The sequence below is a fragment of the Penicillium coprophilum genome (genome assembly GCF_028826855.1).
Source record: "Penicillium coprophilum strain IBT 35676 chromosome Unknown utg000001l_segment0_segment0, whole genome shotgun sequence".
Lineage (NCBI taxonomy): Eukaryota > Fungi > Ascomycota > Eurotiomycetes > Eurotiales > Aspergillaceae > Penicillium > Penicillium coprophilum.
Window position 1 is genome coordinate 1847999 of NW_026622720.1, and position 25638 is coordinate 1873636.

At 47.6% G+C, this 25638-nt stretch overlaps 14 protein-coding genes across 14 annotated transcripts; 7 read left to right on the forward strand and 7 right to left on the reverse strand.

The window, feature by feature from the left end:
* Positions 1–915: 915 nt before the first annotated feature.
* N7500_000679 (GMF family protein) lies at positions 916–1629 on the reverse strand (the record flags this gene model as incomplete). The annotated part of the gene is made up of 4 exons (XM_056671825.1): positions 916–1107; positions 1181–1311; positions 1452–1551; positions 1627–1629. 4 exons carry the CDS (start codon positions 1627–1629, stop codon positions 916–918), a joined length of 426 nt encoding a protein of 141 aa, XP_056537398.1.
* Positions 1630–1853: 224 nt separating this feature from the next.
* N7500_000680 (flavin adenine dinucleotide pyrophosphatase) lies at positions 1854–3029 on the forward strand (the record flags this gene model as incomplete). The annotated part of the gene is made up of 3 exons (XM_056671826.1): positions 1854–2045; positions 2111–2277; positions 2396–3029. 3 exons carry the CDS (start codon positions 1854–1856, stop codon positions 3027–3029), a joined length of 993 nt encoding a protein of 330 aa, XP_056537399.1.
* A 902-nt stretch (positions 3030–3931) lies between these two features.
* Positions 3932–4858, reverse strand: N7500_000681 (Ras family protein; the record flags this gene model as incomplete). The annotated part of the gene is made up of 4 exons (XM_056671827.1): positions 3932–4170; positions 4280–4555; positions 4666–4780; positions 4847–4858. 4 exons carry the CDS (start codon positions 4856–4858, stop codon positions 3932–3934), a joined length of 642 nt encoding a protein of 213 aa, XP_056537400.1.
* Positions 4859–7371: 2513 nt separating this feature from the next.
* Positions 7372–7962, forward strand: N7500_000682 (uncharacterized protein; the record flags this gene model as incomplete). The annotated part of the gene is made up of 1 exon (XM_056671828.1): positions 7372–7962. The coding sequence occupies one exon, from the start codon at positions 7372–7374 to the stop codon at positions 7960–7962; it is 591 nt and encodes a 196-aa protein (XP_056537401.1).
* Positions 7963–8119: 157 nt separating this feature from the next.
* N7500_000683 (shikimate dehydrogenase family protein) lies at positions 8120–8974 on the reverse strand (the record flags this gene model as incomplete). The annotated part of the gene is made up of 1 exon (XM_056671829.1): positions 8120–8974. One exon carries the CDS (start codon positions 8972–8974, stop codon positions 8120–8122), a length of 855 nt encoding a protein of 284 aa, XP_056537402.1.
* A 278-nt stretch (positions 8975–9252) lies between these two features.
* Positions 9253–10176, forward strand: N7500_000684 (shikimate dehydrogenase family protein; the record flags this gene model as incomplete). Its single annotated transcript, XM_056671830.1, has 1 exon — positions 9253–10176. One exon carries the CDS (start codon positions 9253–9255, stop codon positions 10174–10176), a length of 924 nt encoding a protein of 307 aa, XP_056537403.1.
* A 246-nt stretch (positions 10177–10422) lies between these two features.
* Positions 10423–11180, forward strand: N7500_000685 (putative pathogenesis associated protein Pep2; the record flags this gene model as incomplete). Its single annotated transcript, XM_056671831.1, has 2 exons — positions 10423–10550; positions 10607–11180. The coding sequence occupies 2 exons, from the start codon at positions 10423–10425 to the stop codon at positions 11178–11180; spliced, it is 702 nt and encodes a 233-aa protein (XP_056537404.1).
* A 78-nt stretch (positions 11181–11258) lies between these two features.
* On the reverse strand, positions 11259–12278 carry N7500_000686 (sugar phosphate isomerase/epimerase family protein; the record flags this gene model as incomplete). Its single annotated transcript, XM_056671832.1, has 1 exon — positions 11259–12278. One exon carries the CDS (start codon positions 12276–12278, stop codon positions 11259–11261), a length of 1020 nt encoding a protein of 339 aa, XP_056537405.1.
* Positions 12279–12567: 289 nt separating this feature from the next.
* N7500_000687 (putative pentafunctional AROM polypeptide) lies at positions 12568–14899 on the reverse strand (the record flags this gene model as incomplete). Its single annotated transcript, XM_056671833.1, has 2 exons — positions 12568–12777; positions 12836–14899. The coding sequence occupies 2 exons, from the start codon at positions 14897–14899 to the stop codon at positions 12568–12570; spliced, it is 2274 nt and encodes a 757-aa protein (XP_056537406.1).
* Positions 14900–15104: 205 nt separating this feature from the next.
* N7500_000688 (Zn(II)2Cys6 transcription factor) lies at positions 15105–17134 on the forward strand (the record flags this gene model as incomplete). The annotated part of the gene is made up of 2 exons (XM_056671834.1): positions 15105–16993; positions 17041–17134. The coding sequence occupies 2 exons, from the start codon at positions 15105–15107 to the stop codon at positions 17132–17134; spliced, it is 1983 nt and encodes a 660-aa protein (XP_056537407.1).
* A 162-nt stretch (positions 17135–17296) lies between these two features.
* N7500_000689 (uncharacterized protein) lies at positions 17297–18553 on the reverse strand (the record flags this gene model as incomplete). The annotated part of the gene is made up of 3 exons (XM_056671835.1): positions 17297–17569; positions 17635–18153; positions 18218–18553. 3 exons carry the CDS (start codon positions 18551–18553, stop codon positions 17297–17299), a joined length of 1128 nt encoding a protein of 375 aa, XP_056537408.1.
* Positions 18554–20108: 1555 nt separating this feature from the next.
* On the forward strand, positions 20109–20907 carry N7500_000690 (uncharacterized protein; the record flags this gene model as incomplete). Its single annotated transcript, XM_056671836.1, has 3 exons — positions 20109–20228; positions 20290–20423; positions 20493–20907. 3 exons carry the CDS (start codon positions 20109–20111, stop codon positions 20905–20907), a joined length of 669 nt encoding a protein of 222 aa, XP_056537409.1.
* Positions 20908–21181: 274 nt separating this feature from the next.
* On the reverse strand, positions 21182–22356 carry N7500_000691 (SDR family oxidoreductase; the record flags this gene model as incomplete). Its single annotated transcript, XM_056671837.1, has 5 exons — positions 21182–21214; positions 21271–21379; positions 21430–21485; positions 21545–21854; positions 21920–22356. 5 exons carry the CDS (start codon positions 22354–22356, stop codon positions 21182–21184), a joined length of 945 nt encoding a protein of 314 aa, XP_056537410.1.
* Positions 22357–23648: 1292 nt separating this feature from the next.
* On the forward strand, positions 23649–24848 carry N7500_000692 (uncharacterized protein; the record flags this gene model as incomplete). Its single annotated transcript, XM_056671838.1, has 1 exon — positions 23649–24848. The coding sequence occupies one exon, from the start codon at positions 23649–23651 to the stop codon at positions 24846–24848; it is 1200 nt and encodes a 399-aa protein (XP_056537411.1).
* Between the last annotated feature and the right edge of the window lie 790 nt (positions 24849–25638).

Below are 25638 nucleotides of genomic sequence, written 5' to 3' on the forward strand. Positions count from 1 at the left end.
GGCACATAATGATCGCATTTACAGAGACCAATCAATCACTGTCGGATATATTGCATGTCCACTTAATCCACAGTGTAACTGAACAAGGACAGGCCGCCAATTGTATCAAGGAATAGACCCCGAACCTTTTTCATCGGCTACATAAACGGCGGGACCAGCAGAACCATACGAGCGTACGAACTAACAATGAAGATGATCATCAATATCTGAAAGGGTGGTGAGATTGAAAACATTGTATGGATAGCTGGGGCTGGCTCCCTAGTGAGCACAGCGTTCGTTAGATCGATCAGCTTAGGTGTTCATCCGTGGCGGCTATCGATGGCTGAGCTGGCGACATATTGGGCATCACCCCTCCGTGGAGGAATGGTAATCGTAAACAAAACCTCATTACAAGCGTGCTGTCATCAAGACCTGTCCCCATCTAGTGTCAACTGACTGCAACGTAGGCTAACTGAGCCCAGAACACCGGCATCTCCGAATGACAGGCCTTGGCCATTCTCACCGGGAAACTCAAAAACATGGGCTACTTGAGAGTACATAGTTCGTGAGATCGACCACTAGCGGAGGGTATACGAACTGCACCGTTAATAACATCCATCTAGTTGATAGATCACAAATTCCGTCCCATGGTGTTGTGAGATCGCCAGCATGGGATCCCGGGTATTTGGTTAGTCTAAGGCAGTCAGGCGCGTGTCAGATTTCGAATTCCAGAAGTACATTCGACACCCACATAGGGTGGTTCTGGGTGTACGTGGGCGGCATTTCCATCCAAGCCAATTAAGATCCAGCCATTGCGCAAGAAAAAAAAAAGATAAAAAAACGCCTCTCTATACAAATCCCACGCCTTGGGTATATGCTCAATCCACCGACGGACATGCTCTCCAATCAAGAGATACATTCACTAGCCCGGATGCCTTAATCCGACCCAGTCAGCTTGGACTTGATGTCGATGATATCTTCATCGGCCTCCACCTCGATCACCCGGTTGACTTGGGCACTGGTGCGCATCAACTCCACTGCATTTGCATACGACATCCGTTGCATCGGGTTACAGTTCTCGGGGAGCCAGTAGAGGAGGACATAAGGGACTGAGGGACGTCCGTCCTTCTGTGAGTGCATATCTCATTTAGTACGAATGTCATGGGTCGGATGGAGACTGTATTTCCAATAGACAACTTACCGTGGTCATTGGGTAGCTGAGGAGGATGAACCGGGGCGAGGAGTCGGGCAGATCATCGGCCAGATCTTCCATCTTCGAGTAGACTTCATCGTCTTGCGGCCTAATCTCCTGGGTCTTTGCATCAATGATATCTATCATAAGCCACGGTCAGTTTCAGACACAGGCAGAGATATCGGTGTGTTGGTGATTGGCACTCAGTACGTGCTGTATAGACCGACTTCTGTCGAAATGCATGGGATGTGTGGGAAAACGCGGATTTAGGGGCCCGTACAGATGATAGCTTGCGCGTCCTTGGCTCTCGATGTGCCCAGGCGGAATTTGCGCAGCTTCTCCTTGGTCTCGGGAGAGAATGAATATAGTCGTGAATCAGACTACCATAAGTTAGCGCCTGGTGGGGGAAATCTGCTAGCATATGCCATTCAACCTGGCGCGGAAGGACATCTCACCATTTTGGACTTTGACTGTGGAATACGCAGAGAAGGTAAGGAAACAAAAGGTCTGAGTCGAGCGCTAATAATGCACTGAATAAAAATGATACTGGATATGTTCAACTTGAAAACCCGGAGAATGTTGAAAGACGAGATGGAGATGCGGGCGGAGTGTCCCTGTTTCCCCCACTTCACTCTACGCTTTGAACAATCCAGATCCAAACTCATCCTACACCTATCTCTCCATGCTCAACCGACTGAATCTACTGACTCGACAATTCCAACGTCCATTCAGTCCTCATCGTCCAATCAGCCCTTCCTTCTCGACCCCGTCCCTGGCCCCTCGCTCAGGTCCGTTCGCGATGACATCAGCCGCGCTCAAGCCCATCCACACGGCGGCATGCCTCATTATCGGCGATGAGGTTCTCAATGGAAAGGTAATGGAAGACATCCACAGGCTCCCTCATGAGAAGAATGGTTCTGACATTCCCTCCACCCTTAGACAATCGACACCAACTCGCCCTACCTAGCCAAGTTCTGCTTCTCGCTCGGCATCGACCTGAAGCGAGTCGAAGTCATCCCCGATGATGAAGAGGATATAATCGAAGCCGTACGACGTATGAGCTCCCGCTATGACTTCGTCGTTACCAGTGGAGGCATTGGGCCCACGTGCGTGCAACAAACCCCATCCCTAGTTTCTCCGCATGGAGAAACTCATCCAAGCGACAACGCCCAAGCAACGCGCTTCATATAAACCCACAGCTAACACCTATCCCACTGTCTACAGACACGATGATATCACATACTCTTCAATCGCCAAGGCATTCAACCTGAAGCTGGCATTGCACAAGCCAGCCTTCGAGCGCATGAAGCGCCTCTCTAAACCTCACCCCATGCAACTCAACTTCGACTGGGAGACACCCTCACCGGGCCTGACCGCTAAGCTGCGCATGGTCGAGCTGCCCTATGACCCCAATGTACCCGCCGAGTCACAGGCTTTGTTCGTCGCCGACGACTTGTGGGTGCCGATCGCGGTGGTGAACGGCAACGTGCATATTCTCCCCGGCGTGCCGCGGCTCTTTGAGCGTCTGCTCCAGAGCTTGAAGCCTTCTCTTATTCCCCGTTTGACGGACCCGGAGGGTAAGGGGACATTCCGCTTGATGGTCAGCACGCCGTTGCCCGAGAGTGCGGTGGCGCCGTACCTGACCGAGCTTGCAGCCAAGGTTGAGCCTCGGGGGATCAAGGTTGGTAGCTACCCGCGCTGGGGCAAAAAGCGCAATACTGTTACTTTGGTCGGGGCGGATAAGGAATACATTGAGTCGTTGGTCGGTGAGGTGGAGGAGAATGTTCAGGGTAAGCGGGTTACCAAGGAGGATGAGTTGGATGTTCCGTCCGATTCGGAGCAAGTTTTCAGTCAGTAGATTGTTCATTAGATATATAGATTGCGACGTTGGGAACACGCATAGCACATTTAGCATATCATATTGAGCATAGCACATCGAGCATAGCAATTCGATATGTATATTTCAGTCGAGAGTTTCCAACATGTGAATATTGACCAGACTAGCTAATCACATGTAGCTATGAGCGAGTCTGCAAGGACATCCTATGAGCTAGCTGTCATAGCCTCGCGACAAGTGAATCCTTGCCAGCAGGTATAAGAACATTGATATGAGATATCAAACCGAATGGATTGACTATCGGGGATAGATGGACATATATCTTTTGTACGCAGGAGCAATGGATAAAACAATCATACCAGGACAACCTCAAAAAACCAAGGTACATATTGCAATGATGGAAAGCAATCCACCTTGCCATGAAAGAACATATATTGACAGCCGTGTCGTCTGGAGCGACCAAGAATAATGATAATAAAAAGGCGATAGATAAACAAACACCAGGGATCTTTCGCAAAGACTTCAACAGAAAAATAATAAAAAGGGACTAAAACAAAGACGCAATCGAAGAACAAAAGGGGAATCAAAATGTTTCGTGAGACGAGGTTGGGCGTCAAGGTCGGCAGTCATCAAGAATGCGAGTTGAGAACAACCCACAAACATCCGTAACACAAACGACAATGCCACTTCTTCGGTAATTTTTTTCAGGTTTGGTTGTTTTTCGAGGTTGCAATGTTGCAGTCTCCGTATTTCCCATGCTGTAGATCTGAATGGCGGTTGCAGATTAAGGCCATTCAAAAAGGTAAACATATCCAACTTTCCCAAGTGTGCACTCGGACGTATAAATCCTTTGAACTCGTCCCGTGCGTGTTCCGGTGGGCCCGAGATTTCGAGGGTATTGCGATTCGGATCATTTTGGTGTTTTACATGATGACGCACTTGGAGCAGCAGCCCGCGCTCTCGCCGGGTTCGCTCACGTCCATCTTGCCCTCTGGTGCGCGGGCGCCGAACGCGCCGGAGCCGGACGGGTACGAGGACATTTCCTTGTTGTAGCGACGGATCTCGCGGACGAGGTCGTAGAAGGCGTTCTCGACGTTGATGCGGGACTTGGCGGAGGTTTCGATGAACTTGCAACCGAACTGGCGGGCGAGCGCTTCGCCCTCTGTTATGAGAGAATGGTTAGCGATGTAAAGCGGAATTCGGCATGGGGTTGAGTTTAGGCTTCAAAGGGGGAGTGGAGAGGAGGTAGAGAAGGAAACAATGGAACATACCCTGCTCGGAGACCACACGCTCCTTTTCCAAATCGCACTTGTTGGCAACGACAATGATGGGGAAGTAATCCTTGTCCTTGACGCGCAGGATTTGCTGTTGGAAGGTCATGATTTCTTCGAAGGATTGGCGCGATGTAATGGAGTAGATGAGCAGGAATCCCTCGCCGGTTCGCATGTATTGTTCTCGCATAGCCGAGTATTCCTCCTGGCCTGCTGTATCCAGGACATCCAACAAAGCGACTTCATCATCGATCACACACTGCTTGCGGTAGGAATCTGTAGACGGAAAAAGGTTCCGAATCAGCGATGTTGTTCAACGGAAGTCAGGCATCCCTGGGAAGACGCGGCGCGCGGCTGATGAAACGGGGGAGGGGCTTGGTGCTCACCTTCAATTGTTGGATCGTACTCATCCACGAAGTGACTCTGGATCAGCTGGATGGTCAAGCAGGACTTGCCGACGCCACCACCGCCGACAACCACCAGCTTGTATTCTCTTAGGAACTGTGGATGAATCAGGGTTAGCTATTGGGATGTCCGGAACTCGTAGCAGATTGGGATCAAAGTCACCTTCGAGGCCATTATGAGTTTCAAATAAAGAAAATGAAACGAGAGAGAGATATTAAGGCGATAAGAAAGGGATCGCAAGACAATTTAGAGCGAAATCCACCTTGGGGAAAAACAATGGGAGAGTTAGGGGGAGTTCGGAGGTGGAAGGTTGGAACGGGAAGAAATAAGAGAGCTTCCGTTCTTCGTTTCCTTTTCGAGAATTAGTCTCGAAGGTCTGGGGTAGAATATAAAATCAAAATCAAAAGTGACCTGTTTTCCTTTAAGATAGAAAAAAGAAGAAGGGAGAGAAGGGGCAAAGGGAAATTCAGGAGATAGTGGGGAGAAAATGGTGATTGGGCCAGAAAAAGGGGACATGCGCGCCATTGAATGGTGTTGGATTGCTTGGATATTTCCTTTGCTTTTTTTTTCTTTTATTTATTCAGTCCTTGAGTTCTATTCGATTCTACTTTTCATTGTGCCATGAGATATAATCGTGTTGTTGCTCTGTTGTTCCCCTACAAAAACAACCCCCTTTCTCAATCCCCATTCCGTGCTATAATAGATGGCTTTGGTACGCTACTAAATTGTGTCTCTCCAAGGGGATTGATTGGCTTAAGCCACGGCCCCATTGAGGAACGTGCAATTAACGACAATATATAGCGGAGATTATCTTACACCTCCTTTTACTCGCAATCTACATTAAGTTTGCAATCGCTTACTTTGGTCATGTCTACTAGCTATAAATTATGTATCCGGAGAACCAGAAGTCCAGAAGCCCAGTTCCTAAGTGGATCTGCCGTCCCGGTGGAGATGGGTCCCTCTTTGGCGCTTTTAGGGCCTATGTCCTAGATCATACCAGTGATACCAGTTGGCTTCAGACATGCAATTCAGATAACTCAGTGTTGGGCCTCAAATTGTATAGTTTGCTCAACACCGCATATTTATGGCCTCTTATACGCTTGGATTGCCTTGTATGGCTTGCAGGTAGATGCCTGCCTTGCATCATTGCATCATCCCGCCGCAACATAATCACCTCTGTCACTTTTGGTGATTGGATATATCGGAAAAATTCCCATTCTCACTAACGTCCCACTTTTGGAACCCCCATCATAGTCAAATCATCGGAGCGCTCGATGCTGATCAACCATGTTTTTATTAATCCCCATATATTCTACTCCGTACGGAGCACTAGGGTCTGAGTCACGCCGTTTTTTGACAGATGCAAAGCTGCAGATCGGGAGTTTGATCCGTACCATTTCCCGTCTTTTCTCCAATCCTCGACTAGGCCCAACGGCTACTCATCGACTTATATGATCATTGACAACAACCCCGCGACTTCAAAGTTGGACCTCGGATGTGTACAGAGTCACATTTAGGTGTGGGTCACCTCGAGCTGGGTAACGATCGTCTATAACACTTCAACTCCTTTACACTCTGTTAACTTGCCAATTATTGACTTCGGACGTTAAAGCAAAAATAAAATAAATTCTGCTCTGTCCACGGTTTTTTTCCGGGCGCGATGCCTGTCTTGACCTAAGCGCGACTCTGTTGATTCCTTTCCCATGGGTGACCGGAACTCAATTCCTGCCCGAATTGTAAGTTTGAATCTCTCAAGTGTAAGAAATGACTATAGGAAAGAACCGTCATATTTCATTCGCGAGCTGACATGGGCTGACATTCAAATTTCAGTGTTTTATTCTTAGAATCCGATAATCAGTAAGGCTGCATCCGCTTCATTTCCACTGTGGGCCGATTGTGATATGATCTGTCAAACGGACGGTGATTGATCATGACTCGGGGGACTATGCATCTGTTAGCATCCGGCAAGTGGTACGAAGTGTGTTTCAAGGCAATGCTTGAGGGGAACTATGGAGCACGATGGGATGAGACCGAAAATGAGCCGCATAAAGGGATGTGATAGGAAGGACTATTGGTAGAGACTGTGCAATATCTGACAAATCCACAGGGGTCACACAAACGTGATACATACTGAAATATTTTTCTAGAACCACACCAGTTGCATAGCGTGGATCGACACATATCTGTTAACAGTCAAGGGCAATTTGAAATCGAAGCATATGAACAGCCCTCAATATTGAGTCCTTTTTTTGCAGATAACAGATCGCTAAATGTGGGCCCAGAATTGCAGCTGAACTAGGAGATAAAAAAGATCCGATTTGAACCTGGTACTCCGTATTCCGTACATGCACCAGAATCGCTCGTCGGCTAAGAAAAAGCCCGAGGTTGAATCGCACTTAACTCAACTAGGAGCCTAAAGCATCGCCAATCGTTCAATGTGCCACAGACGGTGGGGGTACAAGTCCCTGGGCACATGAGCAGAGTGTGATGAATACAACGTGTCCAATATGTCGGAAAATTTAAGTATCTGACTCTGAAGAAATCACCGATCACCGATCACCGTAACGCCTGCATCGTGGAGATAGAATGTGCGCTACCCAACTCGTGCCTACCCAACGCCAGAGGAGACCAAGCAAGCCCAACAAGCCCGAAATCGAAGATCCCGAGGATCAGCCAATCATCTCCAGATGTCTCTTGCAGATCTCAAAGTCGGTGGACTCTATGTCATTCTCCAAGCCCGTCAAGAACCACCCGAGGCCAATGAGTTCTACTGGGGCCTGTATCTCCACTCTGACTCCGTTGGAGGCATGGCATATCACGTCGTAGATATAGGATCAGGTCTAAGACCCGAGCATGAGTATACTGGTCGAATTTTTGATACTCCCCTTCTTACGGGTCTATTCCGAATCGCCGATATCACTCGTCCCCTGCATCCGTTTGTCGACAGGGTGATAAGGTCTTACGACAGCAGCCTCAATTGCCCTGGACGGAGCAGTAATAGCAAGTTCTGGGTTTTGAATGTCCTCGCACTACTGATCCAACCAACGGTTACGGGATGGCTTCCAGTGAACTGTCATAACTTGCCGATCCTGGAGCAGGAAATCCGCGATTGGGGTAATCGGATGTCCCACGGGAGATGTATCTATCAAAGGCCCAAACCAATTGGATCTTCGACAATCTGCGGTTTGCCAGAGTGGAAAACACAGCGTGAGTTACCCATTCCCCTCGGCAATCTCGGCGTGGGGGAATTATGGATTGACACAATAGCCATGGAATAAATAGCCGAACATCCAATCTATTCAACCAAATGATCCAATCATGCGAGTAGGATCTCTCGGATCGAGTGCTGATCGGCCAATGTCCCTCGTGTTTTCAAATTAAGCAATTGCATATGATACCTATCAGTTTTCCAACCTGGTCTATTCAATTCCAAATCTAAAGCATACCACTCTTAGCCATCGTAGCCCGCTCTTCATGTACCACAACAGCTTCCGCCATAATATCTCTCGGCGGCTCAAGTCCAGTCCAAAGTGAAAACTGGTCGAACGCCTGTGCAAGCAGTACCTCCACACCCGTGACCGTGTCCCACCCTTGATTCTGCTGTGCTGCCGTCAAGAGTGGCGTCTGTCTCGGTTTGTATGACATATCGACACACAACCCCCGATCCCCAAACAACGAGGCGAACTGATCTTCTGTGGTCGTCTCTGCGGGTACAGTGCCGATGATGATTTCTGGCTTCTCCAGAAGATCCTGAAGACTTGAGATAACCTTGATGTCAAACACGTTCTTAAAATCGTCTCTGACTTGCTCGGCGGTGACCAAGGTCCGGTTTACAAGGTAGATACGTTTGACTCCAGCTTTGTGCAGCGCGTAGAGTGCGGCTCTTGCGGCGCCCCCAGCCCCGAGGACTAGTCCGGTGCTAGCTTGTATTTGTGTCTTTGTTGAGTGTGCAGCCATAATACTGTACAGACCAGACCAATCTGTGTTATCGCCGGTAATTATCCGATCGCTGCCACTCCCTTTCACAATGAGAGTGTTGATTGCACCAATTAATCGAGCAGTTTCCGTTTGCTCGTCGCAGAACTTGTGAGCTTGGAGCTTGTGTGGCATTGTGACACTCGCTCCGCCAAAGGAATCTTTTGCGATTAACGCAGCAGCGCCGTCAATGCTGTTGGACTCGTAGATTGTGTAGGTAAAGGGAAGGCCATAGTGATGGAAGCCTGCGTTGTGGATGGTAGGTGAAATGCTAAACGATATCCCTTTTCCGAAGATGTGGAAGTTCTTTTCCATGATCGTATGAAGTAAATGGCATAGAGAGCAAGAAAGACAATTTATTTCCTATGCTATAAACTAATGCTCGAAAGGGATAGGTGACTCGAACTATATATCGCATCGGGTATGAATTTAATCGACTGCGGAATCCATCACCGTCAACACGGATAATCTATATCCGCATAGATGTCACAATTCCAGTGTAAGAAGTTCAGTGGTATTTAATAATCTGTCAGTAATCAGAGTATCAGGCTTAAAGTCACATCTTGCTCATGTTGATATTCCCTTGACCGAAAATGACGCAACAGTCCCAAGAAATGACCCTCCACCTGGTGGGATTGGGTGTCACCCACTCCATCGCTTATAGCATGCACAACTATATTGCAAAATCTCTCGGTCTCCCCTGGACATTTTACTCAACAGAATGTCCCACAGTTGACGATCTCCTCAAGGTCGCCAAGGCACCCACCACAGCGGGGTTAGTGGTGACCATGCCATACAAGAACTCGATCATGAAACATGTTGACGAGCTGGATGAACTGTGTTCCATGATTGGAGCTTGCAATAATGTGTATTACAAGAGCGGTACTACGCGACTCATGTGTGGTACCAACACAGACTGGCGCGGGATCAAGGGTTGCCTTTTGGAAAAAGGCAATGAGAACGAGAGGCCCTCGGCGAATTCACCTGCCACGGCCTTGATTGTGGGAGCTGGAGGTGCCAGTCGCGCAGCTGTCTATGCACTGTCTATGCACTTGCATTGCCCGACGATTTACGTCTTGAACCGCGACGGCCAGGAAGTTGCCGACCTCATCCACGACGCGCAAAAGCTGGCCAGGGTCCCGACGATCATCCATGTGAAAACGATCGAGCAGGGAAGGAAGCTGCCCAGTCCTTACTACATCGTTGGAACAGTGCCAGATGTTGAGCCGCAGACCGAGACCGAAATCACAGTGGCTACTGTCCTTGCGTCATTCCTGTCGCGGCCGGATAAGGGTGTTCTGTTGGACATGTGTTTCAAGCCGCGGAGGACAAGGATGATCAAACAGGGTGAAAAGCTGGGATGGCCTTGTGTGGAGGGGACCCATATTATTGGGTACCAGATTGAGGAGCAATGGCGTTTATGGGCTGGAGAGGAATATGCCCTGAAACTGGACCGGGAGGGTGCATGGGATGTCTTGCTCAAGGCAGCCGAAGAGAGCAAAGGAATTAATTTTTAGCAATTGAAGAAAGAGTACTATATACATGCTACATCTTGATCTCCCTATGGCAATACTGAATTTTACGGGACAAATTACTTTATTTATTTTGAGGGTGTGCGCTATGAGTCTGATGTATATATATAATGGGCGCGTCTCATCGGCAATGAATTCAGCCGTCCAAATGATTACCCGCACCCCGCAAACAGGGTATACTTATATCTGTCAATCTTCTGTACAGACAATTTACACAAAATAGATTCCATTATGCCTGACTTGCACTCTTTACCAGAGGGAACTTGGCCTGAAAATGCCTTTCGCAACAACGGACCAGATAACCTGGTCCTCGAGCGAGCAAAACTCCGTGAGCTAGCTGAGGGATGGCCTTGCTACCGGTAAGAAAAAACCTACAAGATTATATCTTTGAGCTCAAGCTAAACAACAGCTCTAGTGACGCCTGTGAATGGGAGAATTTCGAATCAATCTTCCACCCAGGTGCATACGTCTATACCACATGGTCTGGCCGAGTTTCCTACCTGGACTTTATGGCAGCCTCCAAAGCTGGAATGGATAAGGGTGCATTCATCATGCACCGATGCCACGGGGTAACGACCGATATAACCCCGGACGCCAGTCGTGCCGTCACCAAGATGAAGGCGACTATCACGCAGCGATTCACAATCGACGGAATAGAAGTGGACGCGGAGGCGGATTGCCGCTTTTGCTTCTTCTTCGAGAAAGTTGATGGTCGCTGGGGTGCAACATTCGTGAGGCATTGGTATGAGAAGGATAAGCTGTTGCCTGTGATCCCGAACCTGTTCCCCGAAATTGACGTGCAGAAGCTCAACTCTTATCCCGAGGGATATAAGTGCCTGGCATATTGCCAGGAGCTTACCATGGGTGTTACAGTGCTGCGAGATATGCCTGGGCATCGTCGAAATGCTGGAACTATTTGCGGGGAGAAGCATGATTTATTGTATCGACTTGCTAAAGACTGGTTGGATGGAAAGGAGATCGATGTATAGAAAGTTGAGATGCCGTGGAACATATATTGTGTATACTTATATACAGCAGTCCTCAGTCTGACATAATTACTAGAAAGATCAATCGAGCTGAAGCCTCTGCTGCAGCTTCTTCCAAGACGCGATACCCCTCTGCGCATGCTGATCAGGTACATTTTGACCTTCTGCGGCCATCGTTCTCGAGAATAACTCCATTGAGACCCATCCCTTGTATCCCAATCCTGAAATAATGCTTTTTGCAACCTCTTCAACTGGCAGATATACTCCACGGTCCTCCTCGTACATGTATGCTCGCGCATTCCGCGACCAGCTCATCCGCGCCGGTTGGCCTTCTACATGGAAAGGGTGACCAGGAACCAATGGCGATTCCATCCTCTCTGCATCCACAACTTGAAGATAAAAGACTTTTGCAACATCGATCTCAGTAACCATTTGCTCGAGGGACTTCTTTAAATCGGAATCCGCATTGACTGTCTTGCCAGTGGGCGAGGCCGGATCCGCCCACACTCTCCCCGCGATATTGAAGGTGTCCAGACAGATGCCAAAATTTGGTCGGTCAACTCGCTTGACCACATCCCAGGCTCTCTCCCAGGTATCATTGAACGTACTCCAGCAGAGGTTTTCATACGCATAGCGGACAGTAGGAGTTTCGGCTGCGCCCATATCCGCCAGTTGCCTCAGATCGGCAACTATGATATCGATTTCATCGGTGATTTGGTCTGCTGGGAGGAAATTGGCAGGAATCTGTATGGTGTTGGTGTTTAAGCGTTTAACGAGTTGTAGCCAGAGTTTCATCTTTTCAATCAGCTTTGCATGCTGCTCTCGATCTTTGAGTCCCTCGTAGAAGAGGAATGGTTGCAGTGTGATGATATCGAGGGCGTAAGTTTGGCAGATTGAGTAAATTTCATCTGCTGCTTGGAGCAGTTGGTCGGGTGTCGGGGTGTCGTTCCCAGAAATCTGTCGTGCGAGATAATCGAGGTCTTCATAGAAGATTTCTATTCCTTTAAAACCTGCCTTTGACGCCTGGCCGATCTTGTAGTCAAAATCATGGAGCCAAGCTCGTCCTAGGGAGACGCTCATAATAGCAGGCTGGTATGTCATATTGTATTTTTGGAGGCTGTTTTTGACAATGAATTGGAGTTGATGAGATATTTCCATACAAGATGGCATTAGAAAGTCAGAGGTGATGCTACGAGGGACATTCACCCGCTCAGTTGCGGGGATAGGTTAAGAAATTGCCCGTGTCGCTTCAGATTTTAGCCGTAAGTATAGAGGAAGATTATACGATCAAATACAATGAGATTCTATCGTCATGACGGATTCTTTGTAATTATAAACTGGATTCCAAGTCGACCAGCGAACTAAAAAGACTTTAACAACAAGTGGGAGATCATTTTATATAGAAATACCCTTTGTTGATAGCCTCTTCTTGAACAGCTCGCTGCATGACGTGCACCGGTGCTGGTCTCTGTGTAAAGAGCTCGTATTGGACAATGCCTTGTTTGACAAGAACCTTTAATCCATCGACGATGACCCACCCTTTCATTGACCAGGGAGTCATCTGCTCCATCAAACAGGTCTTCGACGGACCGTAGCCAACCTAATGAAGGTGTCAGTTGCCTAAGATGGCCAGAGGAAGAGAGGCAAAAACAGCTTACCTCAACAAATACTCCTCCCGTTCGACTTCCAAGCCAGCTCTCAGAGACTTGAAAGATGACAGGCAACTGAGTGCCAACATGCCTCCCAGGAATGCAGGAAATCAAGATTGTTGGAAGACGGAAGTCTGATGGCCAGGGGTCTTCTACTGACTCGAGAACATCTAAATGAAAGATCCTGTCCCCCTTGGACCTGGCCCATGCATTATAGTAACGGGCCAGCTTTTGGGCGTTTGAAAGTGTTCTGTTGTAGATAAAAATCTGTCGAACTCCTAATTGATAACAGGCATACACAGCAGCATGGGCCATTCCACCAGCGCCGATAATCAGAGCCGTACTACCATTCCGAACTGCGTTTGCTGGAGAGAGGTGACTGTGAACGCAATCTTTGATTCCGATGTAGTCCGTATTGTATCCACGGTAAAAGGGAGTCCTCACTCCATTCGACTGAATTTTGTGCTCGAGTACCACGGTGTTGACTGCATTGATGTCTCTGGCGTCAGGACTGATTTCGTCGAGCAATGGCAGAACATCATTTTTGAATGGCAAGGAAATGATTAAACCACCAAACCTGTCATCAAAGGATGGTGCCTTCAACAAGAGTTCAATTTCGCGAAAGCTTTGGATCTCATCGTAGTCATACTTATGGGGGAGCCCACAGGAAGAATAGGCTGCATTGTGCATTGCAGGCGACAGACTATGACGGAGATCTTGGCCCACAATCTTGAACAACTTAGTAGAACGTAGAGACAAAGATTTCAGGGCATGCTGCATGTCTTGCAGAGAAAGTATAGAGCCTTGACCAGGACTGACTCGTATCGGGGACAAGGTCGGGTTCAAGAGGATGGAAGCTCGCTCGTCTGGCTTGGTATGATATGCGATGACTGGAATATTGAGAGCATTTGTCAACATTTGGCGGAAAGCAATGCAGGAAAGTGCGTCTTCTGCAACTGCATGTTGACCGGTGATGCGAAGAGCATCGAACCCCGGGTCTTCCAGCCACGTTCGAAGATTAGGAATATGGGAGCCAGACATCTCAACTCCTAGAGGTCCCTTTTGGTCATATAGGGCGATCATTTTAGAATGACCTTTGGTAGCATGAATTCGCCGAACAGTCTCTTTATTTCGGAGCACACAAGTGAAAGCATCAGGAGCTACCCGTGGTGCTACCATTTCCAAGAATTTCAAATAGCTTGTCGAGTCCCTCTCTGTATCTGTTTGTGCATCAAGGATTATTGGGATGCGGGTGTGTTTCCTGATAAACGTCATATAGGCCGATAGTAGAGCCAATATATTATCACGACTATATTCCTCATGACTCAATGTCAGATGAATGGCATCAGCACCTGCATCCAAACATTCGGGGTCCAGATTCGCCTCAAACAAGGACAGGACAAGGGCGTATGTATGAGTGGCAGAAAAAAAATCAACCGAAAAAAGCTGCTTGTGTGAAGTGCCAAATATGCGATGTAAAAAGGCAACAAATATACGTTCAACCTCTTTCAGTTTGAGTGGTGTGTGTGTCTGACTCTCGGCCAGTGGACTCGACTCTTGCGTCATGTTGAAAAAGTCAAAGTTGGAACATGACTCGAAGAAAGCATTCTCAATGTGAAAGATGTGGTCAAAAGTATTCGGGTTGATTTCTATAAAGTGTCGAAGGTCTGTTTTGCTTCTTCGCACATACACAATGGGATGGTGCTGTGCAAAAGTTCCCAACAATTGCCGCTGAGCCGGACTGCCTGCAAAGCCAAGGCCAGCAATGACACAGCCAGTTTGATACTTTGTGAGAATATCATGAGACACCTCTATCTCTACTTCGCGATATCGCCTGAACCCATGTTCTGCAATAAACTCTTGAGGTGAGAAGTGGAATTGGCCTCGGAAGAATGCGTCGAAGTCAATAAAGCGTCGACGAAGAGCAACGGAGGCAATGAGTCCTAGAGTTTTCTTGCCAGCTCCAAAATGTCCAACCAGTAAAATGGTAGCATCGGCGCTGTATCGTCGAGAGCCAGGGCCTTCTTGTGGACCAGACGCACTTGAGGGAGATGGTGACTGTGCTGCTGACATATTTACCGCTCATATGAACGCATTGAATCGATTCAGTCTTTCTTCTTTCCTCTCATGATACCATTTGTCACTCAAAGGTGAGGAAGTCGTTGCCGTTGAGTTTCGGCTAAAAGCATTACCGATCACGTGGTATAGCAAACGACATCAGTTTTGATGTCCATGAAAGGTCGAGAGCGAATGGTGGTTATCTTGTTATCGATAAAACATGCCTAGCCCTCGGCCTTCCAAACGACAGCGAATTTGCCGGGCATGCGATCAATGTCGTCGGCGAAAGTCCAAGTGTGACGGGGGACAGCCTACTTGCTCCATCTGCCACACGGCAAATCGTACTTGCAGTTATCAAAATGGCGGTGGGCGACGAGGCTTGGCCCCTGGATATGTTCGAAGCTTGGAAACAGTCCTTGGGCTTGTTCTGCAGCATGTGCCGAACAGTGAGAGAACAGTGCATGATCTTTTGACAAAGTCGAGAAACAATGACCACTTCCTCTCTAGAGATCCTGCAACAATCTGGCGACAGTCCCGCCTTGTCAAATATTTGTCCAGATTGATTGAGAATGATTCTCAAGAGCATTTAACAACAGCCGCTTATGATGAATCAGAATGGGATACCTTGGAGACAATCAACACAACCGGCGTGGTTACTGCTGGTACTGAGCCTGCAACCTCGGGCGTGAATGAGCCTTCCATGCCGCAAGAAATTCGAAATGCTGGAACAAACCAGCCGGATTGTCTGTTTCTACCGTTTCCACCGGATACACTCAGCATGCTAGAGAATTATTTCACATATACGCACTGCTGGTTCCCAATTCTGGAGCGCCGTGATCTATTTCGGACAATGCATACCAGTCTCGGACCCGAAGCTAGCCCAAGTCATGTTTCAAGCTTAGTTCTGTGGGCAGTCGTAGCTTACGAATCATCCACAAAAAATGGCACAGACTCAAAGCAGCCAGATCCTTTGCGAATACAACAATCAATCTGCGGACGAGTTATGACTCATTCGCCAAATTTGGAACTCGGACACATACAAGCAGTCATTATTCTCGCTCTCCTCCAGCTGAGGCTAGGTGATATCAAAAATTCGTGGAGGCTTGCTGGTCAGGCTTCCAGAATGCTGGTGACTTTGCCGATGACTTCTAAGAACAACCGATATCGTAATACTTTCCATGGATGCATTCTACTTGACAACATTTTGTCCGCTGTTTTGAACAAAGCACCGTGCATGTCATTGGAAGAGCAACAGAAAGAAGGGCCAATCAACGAAGATACCATAGAAGAGTGGGATGTATGGTCGGTACCCCAACGAGCTTCAGAGGGTGGATATCAAAATACGCCCAAAGGGCCCCTGCGAGCCTTGAGCATTTTTAATAGCCTCCGTCAGATCATGATGTATCTGGCTCGAATCTTATACATGTCGACCAATCTGCTGCGCGCAGATGAGCGCGAGTTGTCAGCTACTCTACAAGCCGTTGAGGCCCTACAGAAAGTATCTGTTGAGAAATACCCACACACCAGAGGCTCAGAGTACAACAATCCCTCATTACTCACATTGCATCTCACATGCCTCTTTGTGAAGTTGGATTCCTTGAAAAGAAGCCCAACGCATGACATGACCGAAAAGGCCTTGCTTGTCAATCTTGTCCAATCCAGTATTAATTTGTTGGATAGATATTTGGAATTAACTGGCGCAGTACATTTATCACCCCTCCTGTGTTGCTTTGCTCTACAATGTCAGCAGTGCTTTAGTATTGTTCATCCTGATATTGACTCAGATGAAAGACGGGCCTTCGAAAACCGACTTCGTTTGTACCTGCAGAATTTGGAGGCCGGGATGGGAACTCTCCAGAGATTTGTTAATGTACAATCTACAAGAGTCGAGAATGTTCGAATTGACGCCTTTTCTAATGGGGTTGTCCACCCACCTGATTTACAAATGTTGGAAACGCACCCGGAAAATTCCATCATTGCCCCAGCGAATCCCGCTGTCGATACTTGTGCTATTTCAACTTTGCAATCACCGGCAGGGATTACTTTTGCAGAAACCGAGGGATTTGATGCCTTGTTCGAGGAAATGGTCACCTCCATTCCGATGAACAGGTATGTGGCTTTTTTCTCAAATGTTCATCCATACTGACGCTGTGTAGACAACAACCTCTTTTCGCTCAAAATCTAGGCTTTTACGCTGGTGATTTGGATCAAGACTTTTTGGAGCAACTTCAACAGCCGGCGGACGGCTGACCTCATAAAGCATCGGCTATATACGTCTGACCCGAGGGTTAGATGATGATTGATTGAAGTGATGTTCAATTTTCTGACTGCGAATAAAAAGCAAGAGCCGGTATCATGAAAATGTGGAACATACGTAGCGAAAAAAACCCCCCGAGGATTCTTGCCAGCCTTTCACGCCAAAGATGAAGCAAGGGAAAGCCAACCCAAACCTGCTGATGCTGCTTCGATGCCTTTGGTATCCTTTTGTGGAGGATAGCTGACGCGAGCCAACCTTGATAATTGAACCGCGAGCAAATGCTCTCTGAAATAATAGTCCAGGCCACCGACCATGTGAATGCTGTGATCAGCACCATTACCCCCCTTCTTCTCTCCCCAACACAGCCTGGGGCCAACAATTTCATCTTCCATCTTCCCAGTCCTGCTTCCACTCTTAGCCCACACACGCTTGGTTTCATACAAAGTCTCCCAAGCGATACCAAAGCTCCCAAACATCCCACTCTCCTTCTTACCCTCTGCTGCAGCAGTCTTCCAAACGAAATTGCGCCCCCCCCGTACTCAAATCGTCGCGGCGACCAATCCTTTCTCTGGGCCTCTCCATCCGGAACCTCAGTTATTGCGCCCATATCAGGGATTGTCCGTGTAATCATCCGGAAAGTACCTCCTTTCATCTTCTGTAATTTCACACTCGTCGCTCCGATTTGGGGTAAGAATTCACCGGCGCGTCGGAGGACGGTCTCGACGATGGGTGCTTCGTTGCTCCAGACGAATTGAAGGGCGTATAAGATGTGTGTGTTTGTCGAGTCTTTGACGAAAAACCAATATGAGCGCATACCCAGATTGACAAGCTCCGAGGAATGCGTGATCCGATAAGTGATCGTAGGTGCCGACGGAGAAAGGGTCAGCGAGAAGAAGGGGCGTTGCGCGGTGTCGGTATTGAGGAATGGGCGGATATGGGCTGGAGCTGTGCTGATATCCTTTGTAGATTTACTGGGATCATCTCCGTGGAAAGTATTCAGATCTCTCCGGATCTGAATGTTGAGAAGTGTCAGCAATTTGGAAGAGGTGTGCCACGCCCCGGATGTTGTGGCTGACCTGGGTTAACGACCAAGTCTTCCCGTCCTCGATCTCCATTTCCTCCATCGCATCTAGGATCGTCGGAGGCAAGATTATATCATCGAAGCTGCCTTTGCGCTTTAGATCGTCGAGATAGGCCAAGCGTTCTCGATGAACTTGGACCTGTCTCTCGAACATTTTTCTGTTGATTTTGAGGACATTGCCTTTCTTGTATACCTTGGTTGCTTCATCTAAAATACTAATGGCGCTCTTGTAGACTTTAATGGCTTCATCGTAGTCGCCTTTGCGTTCCAAAATAAAGGGCATGGCGGCTAGCTTATAGATCTTATTGTTGACATCGATCTTTCCTGCCATTGCTGCGGTAGCGAAATAGTTGATTGATGTGAGAAATGACTTGTCTGGTAGTAGTGATGCTTTTTATTCTTCAGGTGGTGGGAATAGTAAACCTTTGCGGGATGGTGCAGATAACCCTCCTTTATAGAGAATCGAGGAAGTCAGAGCTCCTTCTTGTAGTCTACGCCAAGGCAGAAATATGCCTTGCCAAGGGGCTTCTAAGCATAAAATCAAGCCTAAATGGGAGCTGTTTGAATGTGACCGCTGTCACGAACGACTGTACTCGAATCAGGTTGCAGCGTGGGCATCCTTCGGAAGAAATATCTTGGAAGTTTGGTGGGAAGTGATCACCTGCAGCATCAGCCACAATGGTAGGCTGTCTCCAATGCCTTAGGCTATTCAGTCGAGATAGGCATGGTTGGCTCGTGAAGAGAAGGAGACTAGCTAATCGCTTAGTTTTACTCTATTTGAAGCTTGGCAATTAGCTTCAGCCAACCACCCTGTTAGCTTAGCGGACTTCCGGTTGGTAGATACTTTGGGGCACAAGGCTACCCAGCGAGGCAGCTTGCATTTCGCAACTCGGGGCTCACGGATGATTTTCAAAATGTTGTGTTTGCGGAGCTTCGGACCGAATTGAAGAGGCTTCAACGCGGCTATCGATGGATGTGAGTAGAAACAAATGATCAACGAAAAGGAGCTTTAGAAGACCACTTTTTGAACGACGCGGTAATAGCGATGGGCATCAAAAACAAAAATAAAATCAGTTGACCCTGCCGTCTGACTAAGGTCTTGACGGAATGAATCGCTCATACCTAGGGTACGCAATATTCCGTGTGTAGAAAAGTAATTTCCTATCTGGCAAGAATCCCCACTGCAGATAAGTGATCTTGAATGCTAAAATGCTAAAATGGCTATCAACTCGAACCCAACAAAATTGGTCAGCATTGAGGAATCCGGGATAGAAGGGGTTGAGGCTGAAGGCAGTCTCAGTGAGGCACTCTGCTAAGGACTAGCTTGATGCTAATTTTCAAAGATCCACCACTTTGTGATATGAATGATACAAATGTACTAGCACACACCTTCAGGTAAGGAGATCTCATAGTTGGCTGGAGAGTAATTTGCCCAGACAAGAGAGAGTCCAGATTCCCACAGACATCCATCTTTCATCTGTTTCATTTGGCTGAAACCTGGAGTTCAATGTATTGTGCCTCTTAATTCTTAGGGGCAAGTTGCCCCTTCGGAGCTATTTTTGCAGTGGCTAAAGGGGTTCAGATGGCCTGATTGGGTATAGTGTAGATTTCATCGAGACTAGCCCCACGCTAATGCCCAAATAGGTTAGACAATATCACTTGATCCTTCAGGATGCGAACAAAGCAGCCAATAGGAACTCTCCATTTCAACGCCATTTATGCATTATCCCAATTAGCTTTAGACTGGGCCCTGGGACCTCCAGGGCTGTTTGCTGCCCCGAAATAAATACCATGAGCCATGGCCCTGTTCTCTCATATCTTCGCAAAAAGTCCCCTGTCGTTCGTTTGACTATACCCCCACATTCGTTATATTAACTCTATACAACATGCGTATCCAATCTCTCGCTGTTCTGGCCGGTGCCACTGCCGCGATCGCTGCCGAGACAGTCACTCTGTTCCTCCCGGGCTTCGATGAGCAGCGCATTGAGGGCAAGGTCATTGGTACCGTAAGCGCAACCATCCATCGATGAATGAATCCTGAAAAAAGCTAATTGATATCTATTCCAGTCCGGCTCCATGACCCAATACTTCATCAATTGTCCTGCCGACGTCGATTCCGACGAATGTGGTCTTCCCCCTAACGGCATGACCGTAGCCCAGGGCTCTTCAACCGTCAGTCTAGGATACAAAATGGATCAGATGTCAGTATCTAGCCCTGCAAACAATCCACTTCTACTCCACAAGGCATAGCTGATCTTTTCCTGAAATAGTACGATTGCTGAGAGCTGCAAGTACGATTCCAAAACTGCCGACTGCGGCGCAACTTTCGATGAGCATGGCTCAACCTCCACGTTTACCTCTGCCGTGGCCCTCACTGAAATCCCCGGTGGCGCATTGATGCCCGTTACGATCACCGCAACTGAGACTGACAAGGCTGCCGCCACTAAGGGTGCCTCGGCCTCAGTTTCTACCGCTGCTTCGACTAGCGGCGCTACTTTGACCACCTCCGCTTCGACTACCAGTGGCACCAGCACTGGCACTAGCACTGGTGGTCCCTCGGATAGCAGCAGCGCTGCCGCTACCAGCCAAACGGAGAGTGGCAACGCTGCTATGCCTATGATTACTGGAAACGCGCGCTGGGCTGCCGGTGGTGTTGCAGCTGTTCTGGCTCTTGCCGCTCTCTGATCATCTGGTCATGTTTGCAATGAGGTTGGGGGAAAATAACCGTGACTTGGTTAACGTCGCTCCGCCTCAATAATAGATGTGTACATTTCTCATGTATACTATGCAATATACGAAGCATGATATCTTTCATTAGGCCTTACGGACCCAACCCGAATCTATATTGTGGCGATAAAATATGTTCTTCGTATTGATGCGGCAGCACGTGAGCGTTCCGGAATATGTACACTGAGCGCTACAAGCCTCTAAATGTTCATTCGAATTCGTGGCGTGCAAGTTATGACTTGCGGTGCAAGATACCAGCCGCAGCCTACAGAACAATTAATACCTGTACACAGGAAAATCTAACTGCAAAAAAGAACTTACCTGGTGGCTGGGGAAGACCAGGGTATCGGCGATAACAACATTCTCACGACGCCCAGCGGCAAAGACTACAATCTCCGCGATGTCATCACCAGTCAATGGCTCGACACCCCTGCCAATGGTTAGTTACATTGCGTGTTTTGGTTATTTGGCATGACTTACTTGTAGACAGCATCAGCCTTGGACTTATCTCCATTGAATCGCACAACGGAGAACTCCTATTCATAGGTATCAGCATCATACCAAAGGTAACTGTAAGTCTTTGCGATAACCATACCGTCTCAACCTGACCAGGGTCAATTTCAATAACACGAATCCTCGTGGCGATGAGCTCCTTTCTCATCGCATCAGTGAAGGAACGGACAGCAGCCTTGGTGGCGCAGTAGATGCTACCGCCAGAGTAAGGCTCGCGACCGGCAATGCTGCCAATGTTAATAATATCACCACGGCCACCCTCAGAGCGCTTCTTGAAGATGGGCAGGATGGCCTGGGTCATGTTGATAAGACCAGTGACGTTGGTGTCAAACATGACCTTGATATCCTCGGCAGCGATCTCAGGTGCCTGGGCAACACCCTTGACCAAACCACTGCACGTCTGATATCAGTATCAATCTTACATATCAATCAGTTCAACTTGATGTGGATGACTCACGCATTGTTGACAAGGACATCAATCTCTCTGAACTCCTCTGGCAGGGAGGAAACAAAGTTATTGACCTCCTCCGGGTTGCTGACATCCAGCTTGACAGGGAGAACTTGGACACCATCGCCAACCTCCTGCTTGATCTCTGCTGCGACTTCCTTCAATGTATCGATCCGGCGCGCGGTGATGATCAACTTCAGGTTTTTGGGCGACGTGCGGGCGAACTCCTTGGCAGTGCTCTTTCCAATGCCCGACGAGGCACCAGTAACAACAATAGTCTTGCCTTCGAGACGCTTTGCCATTGCGGAAGCCATGGTGCGTCGAATAGAGGTTCGGTAGGCTGTGAGAGGGAAGGGGGTGGGGTTTGCGGAGAGAAGTGAGGGTTTAAAGGGATGGGGGAGTCGCAGGTGTCCAATTGATCTGATACACGCTCGTAAATAGGTCATGGATCAAAATTTCCAACAGAAACGAAGCGTCGAAGCCAAAATAAATAGAACAATCACGAGCTGTGCGGGGGACTCTGGCGTCATTTATTATGTAAGCACATACAGCGCGGCAAGAAGGCCGATTCCTTATCTTACAATCGGACTACGACCAAAAGGGAAATTTTACTCGCCGTGCAGGAAATCGTGTAAGTGATTGTGTAGGTTATCCGGACCCTATGTAGAAGCTTTAACCGGACGCCTAAGTCGTTCCTTTTTGTTTACTGCTGTTGTCTCATACTGTACACTGTAGATATAAATACAACGGAGTCAGAAACTCGGAGATTGTGAGGAAAGTAGATAACGTAAGTGCAATCTTAAGTAATCATGAACTACCACCAGGGCAAGTTTGGCAGAAACTATCAGCATGCACGAAGCGGAAGAATGGTTGAACCTTTGCGGAACATATATATGTGGTAATTTCCTAGGTACTCACGCCATTATACAGCACATATAATAATTTTACCCAACGTGCACATAGCTTTGCTCTACTAGTTTGAGAGTTGGCAAGAACTAGGCTATTTTTGATACAAGAATCATGTACATCTCGTATGAACGTGCCATACAATAGACAACTTTATAGCACAAGCTTTACAAGTTGTAGCGCTCACCAACACTCCTTTCTATGTTAAGCATTTGACATGATTATTCGGGGGCAATGCATGTAATGTGGGTTGTCTCTGAATACATGTCATGTTATTCTTTGTATATACTGGAGGATGGTCAGAATGAGAGACAAAGCCTCTTCTTGTCTCATTGAGATTGTTAAAGAAACGGGGTCCCTTTGAAGCCCTAATTGGGGTGGTCATCTTGGACTTAACAAAGAACCCAACACACTATAATGATAAACAACTTGAGACTCGTTATAACTGTACAAAGATAAAATGAATGCCATTGTGTTCACTTCCTCGTCGGATGTCGATAAATAGTCCTAAGCCCCGGTCACTGCCCCCGATCAATCTAATATATAGGCTTGAGGATTCCCATATAGCAGTCTATAGCAAACACTTATTCCTACTCACCTGAGACTATTTTGTGAGCTTTGTTCAGGCAAAAAGAGCAAAGCACCGCGTTCCTTCTATATCCAAGACAACACAGGACAGCATAAACACCACGGTAACCTAGCACCTCTTCCCAGAGACAATCTTGCTTACCTTCTAACATTTGCTTCGCATATACATCGATCTAAGCACTGCATACCCACTTGCTATTTAACAATTATATCATCAATATCAATATTGCGAAACTCTATCAAAATGCCGCCTTCCGTCAAGGTTTGTTATATGGATCCTCTGCAAATTGTGCCAGAGCAGGACAGAAACTTACATAAATCTTCTTCAACCCAGACTGCTCCACTTGACGAGCTTTTTCGTCGTTGTGATTTTGATTGGGCAGAGGACGCCGAAGAGGTGGCTACGAATACCTCCAACACACATGAATCTCTCAACTATTCTTTGCCAGAGGCAAACCTTCACAATGAAATCCATCCCATTCCTCGCCATCTCATACAGCCCAAGTATAAACCATCACTTGCAACTATTGACGAAGAGGTGTGGGATGAGGCATGGGGTCGGGGTTATGGGTCGCCTCCAAGACATGGCGAGCTGGATGAGGATATACTTCCATCCAGCCCCAACCCGGACTTCAATACGGTTGCCGAACATGCGCTAAACAACATTTTTGCAGATAGACAGGCCTGGATTGATGTTGATGAGGGAATACATCACTTTAACTGGATGGGTCTACGGGTGTACACCCACAGCGCGACCTCCCCATCCGATTCCCTTGCTATCATTTTAGCGCAACCGAAGAACCCACAGGGAAGTGAGATGTGGCGGATTCACTCAGTTCTCAACCGAGCCTCTCACTATATTGACCCAGTGCTTGTACTTTTGGATGGCACAGACGAAAGTTTGTTCGAGCTCCGGGGCACGAAGCTTGTACGCGAATCGACCGGACGGGTCTTCAAGTTTTATTCCCCACATGGAAAATGGACGAAGGATGAGAGCGACAGAAACGACGAAACAATCACTGATTTTGGCAGCACCCAGACATACGAAGAACCAGATTTGGCTGTCGGCAATGGCTTTGTGGAGTCTAGTGTCATTCGCTCACTATCCCAGTGGCAGGAGTGCCGCGATGAAGCTTTTGAGACATCTGAGGAATTGAGGCGGCTTCCGCGGAAATTAACTTGGGAGAAAATGCCCTCGCCTTTGCGACAATGTGAAACAATTCCAACCCCAGCAAGCTCCGAGCCATCATGCCATCAGATCATCAATCAGGCCAAGAGACCGCCTCGTAAGATCACCACCTGTGTTCTCGGAGCACCCAGTGAGGAATATTTCTCTTTCCCGACTCCTACTTTTGGTCGACGTGGCCTAACCAGAAAATCTCTTGACAAGGCTCGTCGGGGATTACAATCCATGTTTAGTTCGCTGAAGAGCACCTTGTATTAGTTGGTTGTATCCCTTTCCCCTCGTGGTTACCTTTGCTTTGCATTAGATTTCTGTCCGGCTTCTATTGCTTTAACATTCAATTCACATATGATAGGTCTTACGCTTCGATTGCTCCTTCTTTGGGATGGAATCAGATTGAGCTCAACTTTTGAATTTGCTAAGGGTCAACTCCCGTCTGGCGGGCCATTTTGATGGGTTCGGTCTTTGAATCCCCATCTGGCAATATATTTGAAATTTATCGTTGAAAATAGTTAGAAATTGGAAAAAAAAAAAAAAGAACACAGGCGGTGTCTCATAGGTCGTGGTTTTCTCTTTCGGTATATTCTATCTATCAGCCTGATTTTGTGCAGGTTTCACATCTCGGTGCGTGCTAAAAGCCCATCATCCTTTCATTCTATTTTTGCTTTGTACAATTTGTTCAATGGTGCAGCGTGGTACGTTTATATGCACGCAATACCCGGTCAAAAATGCCACCGTCAAATGAATATTCATCAAATCCTGTCGCCATAACTAAGGTAAAGCAATAGATTCAGCGTTCTTTGAAATCCCCAAATTGGTATGAGTATTGCAAGCGTGATTATGGTAGCCGACTGTCTAAAAGTCTTTGACTAGAGCTGAAGCTTATTTTGATGCTGATATGTCTATACTCTACACTAATTTACTTGACAAATTGGCTATAAACTAGAATTGGGCTTTGGATAGACGTCTATATACGCAGCCGCGGACTTGAATGCTGAAATGAGACTTGCGTTCATCAAGACATGCTTGATGCGACCTGGTAGATTTAGAA